The following is a 9,009-nucleotide window of genomic DNA, read 5'->3' as shown; positions in this document are numbered from 1 at the left end:
ATGATGTACATATTACATGCTTTATATCATGATGTACATGCTTGGTACATGATGTTCTCCACTGTTGCAGAAGGCACTAAAAAAAGGTAGTTAAGTATGCGTGTATTTATATTTTTAAACGTCACATTGGATTACATCATTTTGTTTACTCTCTCTGTAACATCACCTGTGCTTTTTATTTGGACTCTCTGCCATTCCTTCCACATAGCCTTGTTTGTTAATTGATACTAATAATGTGTTCTTTTTTTTGTTTTTTTTTGTAGTGTGAAAATATTTGTGTGATATGTAAGAGTATTCTGAGCTGCAGTCCCGAGAGTCTCCTCAGCCAGACGGCAACTCTGGAGCTAGTACACATATATCCTAAACCTGCACAAAGTTTGGTGAGATTAGCTTTTTTCCCATATTTAGAGAATGTTTATAGAATATATCAACTGCAAGTTTAATGAAAGAAGTCAGAACATGACAAAGACACACTAATAGACCTAACATGGGTACACTACCCCACCACAAGTTACTAGTTACCCCTCCAACAAATACCAGTTGTGATTGCTCTACTTGCTTTTATATCAGCCACCAGTATACTTCTTTATTAGCATCTGCAGCAGCCACATACCATGGATATTGAAGGGGTTTGCAGGCAGTGCTTATCAGCATTAAAATAATTTCTGTATTTGAATAATTTTTAAATATTTGTGGTTTCTCATAAATGGACCCCATAGTCCAGGTATTACACTGGTCAACAAACATTTTCTTGCCAAACAGATTGAAGTAATTTTAGCTTGTGTTTGATGCACAGATTCAAAATATGGTATTGGTTTTGCTAGATTTGCTCTGGTTTTTGAAATAATTACCTCAATATTAACCCTATAGAAAACTAATGAAACATAAAAATTAGGCAAAATTAAACTAGATATACCTGCGAATACAAAATTAAATGTCAATATAGTCTATATTCAGTATAATTACAGAACTAATCACAAAGAAGTAATTGAAAAACTCTGTATGATTTCATTTTATGCTGATGATCAGGACAATCATGTTGAAGGCTCCAGCAGTAGTCTGTCATTATGTCTCTATCCCATCTGCCCTGATACCTTTCTTCTATCACCTTTATATCTTGATGGAACCTCTCTCCTTGTTCCTCACTAAAATTGCCAAGGTTTTCTGGAAATTTTTGCAAATGGCTATGGAGATAGTTTACCTTTATGCTCATAGTAGCACCCAAATTTAAGTTTAAAAGCAAGTTTTGTACCAGTTCTTCATAATTTTGTGCTTTATGGTTAAGCAAGATGTTATTGACAACCATTAAATAGAAGTGCCAGGCAGAAGTTTCAGTATCAGTCATGTAACTTGTGAAATTTGAATAATTTATCAGTTTCAAAATCTGGGGTCCATCAAAGATTCCTGCTTTTAATTTTTCAGTACTCAATCCAGGGAAGAATCTACAAATGTATTTGAAGTTCGCTGCACCTTTTTTCATGTTTTCCCTTGGAGGGCATGTTACTTTTTTCCAGTGATCCTGCTTTGCTCTACTATCCCACGAGGAGATGAAACATAGGTATTTTGTGTATCCACTTTACTGTACAAGTAGGAAGTTCACCATTTTTAAATCAACACAGATGGACCAATGGTGTTCATGATAGCAAAGCTTTTGTGGGACCATTTGGATATTTTCACATTCTTCTTTAAGTTTTTTTGAGTGACCATTTGGAAATTGATGCATAGCAGTTGCCATTATGCAGTAAAACAGATTTCAAACTTCGAGTGGAACTGTCTATGAAAAACTGCCAGTCTTCTGCTCTGTATTTTGGTACTCCCATATGTGCTAGTAGTCCAGGGATGTTACAACAATACATAGAGTCTCCATCTTCACTGAAATATGGTAGGAGTGTCACCACTCTTGTCCTATAAACTGTTATTTTAATTTCCGGTCTCAGACAGTTCTTTTCTTTTAGCCTGGATGCTAAAAATTCAGATGCTTGTTTTGACAGACTTAGGTCACATATTAAATCATTGAGCTGCTCTTGGGAGAATGGCTGCTTTGATGAAACATACACTTCCTTTATTTTCGCTTCCACTGCTAACTTCTGGATTACACTCCAAACCTTGTATATCTTCCATGTCAGATACAGGAATATCAGGGAGTGTACTGAACACTGGTATGGGATCATCAGCACCATGCAACACAGGTCATCTTGCTGATTCCAAATCAGGGGACTCCCACTTGTTTTTCTTGTAACAATTGAAACCTTTTAGACTCACAGGACAAACATAACAATCATTATGATGATTTTTGGGCTCTCGCCATACCACCAAATTTCAAACTTTTCAGTTTTCCATTTTTTCACTGACATAGACAATCTACACAAGTTTTGCATACCATATGGGAAGCCCAATATTTATCTTGGTCCCCCATTTTAATACCAAAATATGCAAGATATGCTTGTTTTACAAATTCTATAATGTTTCTTCTCTGTTTTTGCTAAGAATATTCACCACAAATGTAGCAAAATTCATTGGGGTCATTTAAACAACTTCTTTTTGAAGAACTTATGTTTCTGTAAAATAAAAAGGAAAATGTATGAATAAAAAGAAGGTAAATTAAAGTTTCATAAAAATAATGTTACATTTAATATATAAAATGCAAAACATTGGTGTAAGTATAGATTGATAATAACACAGAATTAGCTAAATTAGTAAAGCTTATTTACACTAAAATAGGTATGCTAATTCTGAAAGTGCAGTTAGTTTTCTTCTATCACGTCAGGTTTTTTCTCCACTGCTCCGGATGTGGACAAAGGGAACACGTTACAAGATGCCATTTGGTATACCTATCCTTTGGTGAGAGCCAGGAGATAATTTTAGTGACTGTTACTTTTGTTAAGTGAAAACTTCAGGATATAACAAGGACAGTAAATGTAATGTAGAGTATCTTAGTCTACCATGGGCTTTATGCCCAGTGGCTCATTCAGATGAAATCCCAGTGCCGGTTTACGTTACATTACCCTCTCTTGAAGAACATGGTTGTGGTGATGAACTAGGTGACAACAATGATGAAGAGTTTAAAATTAAAGAGGACTCTGTTCGTAAGGGATTTGATCAGCATGAGTTGAGTGATTTTGTATGTGATTTTAGACTATTAAAGAAGGCTTCAGAACTCCTAGAATCAAGACTGCATGGGAAAAACCTACTTGAAAAAGGAACGAAAGGTATCGTACTTTCGAACCAGAGAAATTGCATTTCTGTAGTACTTTACAACTGAGAGTGGCTTTGTGTATTGCCATAACATACCTGGTTTAATGGAGGAGTTGGGAATTCCAATCTATAACTTAACTGAATGGTGACTATTCATCGATAGCTCAAAGGGGAGCTTAAAGTGTGTCCTCCTTCACAATGTCAATATATTTAGTTCAGTCCCAATTGGCCATTTAGTTTCTCTTTGTGAAGAATATGCAGACATAAAGAGAGTCATTGAGTTGTTGCAATACCACCAACACAATTGGGTCATCTGTGTTGACCTTAAAATGGTATGCTTCCTTCTTGGGTACACCAAGTATCTCTGTTATCTGTGCATGTGGGACAGCAGAGCTCATGAGGGGCATTAGGTGGAAATTAATTGGCCTCAATAATGTGCCCTAAAACCAGGTGATCCAAACATTCTACATGAGACACTTGTTGATAGAAGGGATATTATATTCCTGCCTCTGCACATAAAACTGGGTTTGATGAAGCAGTTTGTTAAAGCTTTGCCAACTGAAGGAGACTGTTTCAAGTACCTCATTTTGGCATTTCCTAACCTGTCATTTGAAAAACAAAGGCCGCTGTGTTTGATTGTCCACAGATTCGGCAGCTCATCAAAGATGAACATTTCATCAGGACAATGTCAGAAGTCGAAAAGACTGCTTAGTTATCATTCAAAGCCATTGTCAAGGATATTTTTGGAAACACATGAGCAAATATTTTGCTCAAAACAAACACTTGACCAGAAACTATTGGAGAGCTACAAAATGCTTGGTTGCAATAGAAGCATCAAGGTGCATTTTCCGCATAACCATCTTTCTAACTTCCCGGAAAACCTTGGTGCAGTCAGAGATGAGCAAGGTGAACGATTCCACCAAGATTTGAAGGTCAAGGAAGGATGGTATCAGGGTAGATGGGATGTACATATGATGGCTGACTATTGTTGGAGCATCCGGCGGTATTTGTCCTAACACTAAACACTCCAGGAAAAGCTATAAAGGTAAATTTTTACCTTAACCGCTTACCCAATAAATTTTCAAATGTTTTACTGTAAAAAAAAAAATGTCAGAGTAACAATAAAACCTTTGTATGAACAAAGCAAATTTAAATAAACAGTACATTCAAGGTATTATTTCATTATTTTTTCATTGTATGTAAAATTTGTATGTTTTTGACAAAAATGGAGGGTACCCTGTGTTGTAAAAACTAGATGTGATACCAAAAAACTGGGTTCATTTCTGGATTCACCACCTAAAAATTTCTAAAAAACAAGTGTAACATCTAACTCAACAAAAAATTTGTTCCCCAGTGTAATATGCTGTGTTACCATTGTTGTTGATAAAATCTTCTATTCAAATTCCTGTATTATAAGAACTAGAGACAATTCAATGAAACCAGGCCTCTTTCCGGACTCGGCAGACTTGAAATACCCTAAATATATTGAAAAATCATTGGCACGTGAAAAAACATTTTTTTTTTTTTTGTTGAGCTGTGTTATTCGATTAAAAAACTATAGTTAATATAATGAATACTATAGTATTCATTATATTAATTAGCATAAGGCTAAATACGTTGTGATAATTTGTGGCACTTAACTGAGCTAGCTGTTTGAAATAGCATATTTTTGGGCTTGTTCCAAGGCTTTCCCTAATGTGGGCACTATTGGTATATTTTGTTGACATTGTTGTTTCATGTTAAACAGTTTGAACTATAACAGTGTTTTTAGTTCATCAATTTATAATTGCATACGTGATGCAAACTCTAACAATAAAATTATCTTATTTTACTCCCCTTTGGTCTGCTAAACTCACCATTAAAAGTGGTACTTTCTTTCTTTCTTTATGGTTGAAAATGTTAAAAATATCAGTTATCAGTATATCAATATTCATTTTAGTCAAAATGAGCTGATAATTTCCTGTGCTCTTTAACTTTGAACAATGGTAAACTTACCTGGTAAGACCTTATCTAGGACTCTTCCAGACCATTCATATGTCCTTGACCCAGGGACATTTACTATTCAATTTCTATTCAATTACTGGCTTTAACCAATGAGTGTAGAAAGCCAAGACATGAGATGTGAGTATTGTATTTTATTTATAGTAAAAGAAAATCCAATCAGTAAGCCAGGGATATAAAAAAAAAGACAGGGCTTTTAAAACTACCTTACTGTATCCAAAACTAAATAAACCATACTTTGTATGTGCCAAATACCTTTGTAAAACCAGGTATTACAAATACAATTATCCTAATCCATTTTTTAGTAAAAATAGCAATATTATCAGTGAGCTGCTCATAGCCTGTACAGAGCTTTGGAGGCAACCCAGAAGGTACGTGCACTAAAAGTTGCCTGCCTAAAATGAGAGTTGGGGCAGATACAAGACCAGTGACGCTGCACAAGACAAAAACTGCAGTAATAGGTTTTTGTTACAGGAAACCCTTGCAAAAGGAAACATTCATGCTGCTATACTTCCCAGATTTGGAAGAAACTCATAAGACACACCAAGATTTATGTAAAAATGTACATTCTTCTTATGCAACATTAACTTATCTTTTTTTTTTTTGTTGAGCTGTGTTATTCGATTAAAAAACTATAGTTAATATAATGAATACTATAGTATTCATTATATTAATTAGCATAAGGCTAAATACGTTGTGATAATTTGTGGCACTTAACTGAGCTAGCTGTTTGAAATAGCATATTTTTGGGCTTGTTCCAAGGCTTTCCCTAATGTGGGCACTATTGGTATATTTTGTTGACATTGTTGTTTCATGTTAAACAGTTTGAACTATAACAGTGTTTTTAGTTCATCAATTTATAATTGCATACGTGATGCAAACTCTAACAATAAAATTATCTTATTTTACTCCCCTTTGGTCTGCTAAACTCACCATTAAAAGTGGTACTTTCTTTCTTTCTTTATGGTTGAAAATGTTAAAAATATCAGTTATCAGTATATCAATATTCATTTTAGTCAAAATGAGCTGATAATTTCCTGTGCTCTTTAACTTTGAACAATGGTAAACTTACCTGGTAAGACCTTATCTAGGACTCTTCCAGACCATTCATATGTCCTTGACCCAGGGACATTTACTATTCAATTTCTATTTAATTACTGGCTTTAACCAATGAGTGTAGAAAGCCAAGACATGAGATGTGAGTATTGTATTTTATTTATAGTAAAAGAAAATCCAATCAGTAAGCCAGGGATATAAAAAAAAAGACAGGGCTTTTAAAACTACCTTACTGTATCCAAAACTAAATAAACCATACTTTGTATGTGCCAAATACCTTTGTAAAACCAGGTATTACAAATACAATTATCCTAATCCATTTTTTAGTAAAAATAGCAATATTATCAGTGAGCTGCTCATAGCCTGTACAGAGCTTTGGAGGCAACCCAGAAGGTACGTGCACTAAAAGTTGCCTGCCTAAAATGAGAGTTGGGGCAGATACAAGACCAGTGACGCTGCACAAGACAAAAACTGCAGTAATAGGTTTTTGTTACAGGAAACCCTTGCAAAAGGAAACATTCATGCTGCTATACTTCCCAGATTTGGAAGAAACTCATAAGACACACCAAGATTTATGTAAAAATGTACATTCTTCTTATGCAACATTAACTTATCCTGGAGTTCATCTTCAATAAGGCACCTTCTTTAGATGTGTGGTAGTGAGGAAAACATTGGAATGTTGTGGTATTTTAAAACCTGTAAAATTTTATGTTGCAGGGGCTTGAAATTAAGTCGACTTCTTCAGGACAACATTTTGTTCGCCAAACAGGGCCAGAGGTCAGTGTTAATCATGTGTTACCAAAATAAAACAGTTACAATTCATAAATGTAAGTAGTTTCTAATCACTGTGATAGACCTGATCAGTTGCCCATGCTTCTTGGTTTATTCTGTGCATATAATTTGTCTACAAATATTTATTTAGCATTTGCACAGAGAAACAATCCAACACTTTGTATCATGCCATGGTAATGTTGATGCGGAGACTGGGAATTATATAGAATAAAGATAAATAGTTTTTGATCATATGAAGCATGAAGGGGATGGTGTGGCTTGGACTCACATCTAGCAAGTGTGAGGCAGTTAGAGTTTGCAACTGGGTTCCCATGCAAGTACACACCAGCAATGATGCCATTTAGGTTCCTAATATATTAATCTTCAATCAGCTTGGTGTACTTATATGTAGGGATGAGCGAGCAAGATTTTCAAACTCGATCCCGCGGCCATTTCGTCCGTTCTCGCTTACCAAAATTGTAAGCGAGAATGGCCGGTGTAAATTCGCCGATCGAGATCGAAATTTCCTTATAGTGACACTTGAGCGTCATCAGGATTTTCCTTTCCTCACGCAGAGAGCACTAGAAATTTGAATGGGGAGACTTGTCTCCATTTAACCTCTAGTGCCCAGGGATCGCATACATGAGGATTTCCAGGGCTGCATAAATGTATGCAGCCCTGGGAATCCTCCTGTAATGATTTCCTGGAACTTCTGATGGGTTCGTGAAATTGGTTTGCCAAAATTTCGCTGACCCTTTGGAAGTTCGAGGAAATTCTCACTGCCTAAGGCAGAGGCATTCTCGCTCATCCCTACTTATATGCAGTTGTTGACTAAAGCCACTGTTTTTACTGTTGACTGAGATGGCAGTTTGTTGTGTCACTGTAGAACGGTCCACTCTGGAGATTTATGAAACTTCTTTACCCCAGTTCAAAGTCTACAGGCACTTTATATGTACAGTAACTACACAGTTCTTTTAAGTGGCCATTAAAGATACCATCTGGTATGTTTCACTAACACAAGGTAAGTTCTGTTAACATCATCACACATCATAGTTGCATAGTTACATAGTAGGTTAGGTTGAAAAAAGACATAAGTTCAACCACTAGAGAAATAAACATATCCCAGATATAAAACCCTATAAGACATAGTTGGTCCAGAGGAAGGCAAAAAACCCTGGTACAATTTGCTTCAACAGGGGAAAAAAAATCCTTGATTCCATGAGGCAATCGGATGTTCCCTGGATCAACAGTGACTGTTATTTTTACTTTAAAGCCTTATTACCCAGTTATATACTGTGCTTCTAGAAAAGCATGAAGCTTTTTCATAAAGCAATCTATAGTAGTTGCTGAAACTACTTCCTGAGGGAGCCGATTCCACATTTTCACAGACCTTACAGTGAAGAATCCCTTCCTTATCCGGAGCTTAAACTTATTTTCCTCCAGACGCAAAGAGTGCCCTCTTGTTCTTTGTAATGATCTCAAAGTGAATAATTGGGAAGAGAGTTCTCTATATTGACCATTTATATATTTATACAGGATGATCATATCCCCCCTTAAACGTCTCTTCTCCATTCCTTTTATTAATTTAGTTGCCCCTATCTGCACTCTCTCCAATTCAACAATGTCCTTTCTGTGAACTGGTGCTCAAAACTGGACTGCACATTCCAGATGTGGTCTGACCAATACTTTGTCCAGGGACAATATCTTACCCCTGTACTATCTTCTTAATATATCACTAATATCTTTTTTTTTAATTTAGTGAAAGCCAGATATTTTCTTCTAAATTTACTATGCTTTGGTATTGTTGCTGCGTGGCTTGTTTCAAACTTATCGCTTTGACTCTTGTGTTTAGTCTCCAGCCAGACAGTGTGAACAAATCCTTCCAGGAGATGAGATTATTAAAGTGAATGATCAGGTTGTGGTAAGTTCAATAAACAGTATATTTTAAAATTATTGACATATATTAATCTGATGGAAAACTTTCTT

The 9,009-nt window shown here is 35.6% G+C and overlaps 1 protein-coding gene across 1 annotated transcript in view; it reads left to right on the top strand.

The window, feature by feature from the left end:
- Positions 1-9,009, top strand: part of CNKSR1 (connector enhancer of kinase suppressor of Ras 1) — a 37,805-nt gene that overhangs the window by 12,534 nt on the left and 16,262 nt on the right. The window contains exons 6-8 of the mRNA XM_072421684.1: positions 264-380; positions 6,970-7,029; positions 8,876-8,944. Of these exons, the coding sequence (XP_072277785.1) occupies positions 264-380; positions 6,970-7,029; positions 8,876-8,944 (246 nt within the window). The remainder of the gene's footprint in view (positions 1-263; positions 381-6,969; positions 7,030-8,875; positions 8,945-9,009) is intronic.

The sequence above is a fragment of the Pyxicephalus adspersus genome, chromosome 1 (genome assembly GCF_032062135.1).
Source record: "Pyxicephalus adspersus chromosome 1, UCB_Pads_2.0, whole genome shotgun sequence".
NCBI classification, from domain to species: Eukaryota; Metazoa; Chordata; class Amphibia; order Anura; family Pyxicephalidae; genus Pyxicephalus; species Pyxicephalus adspersus.
This window is presented reverse-complemented; position numbering and strand designations above follow the sequence as displayed.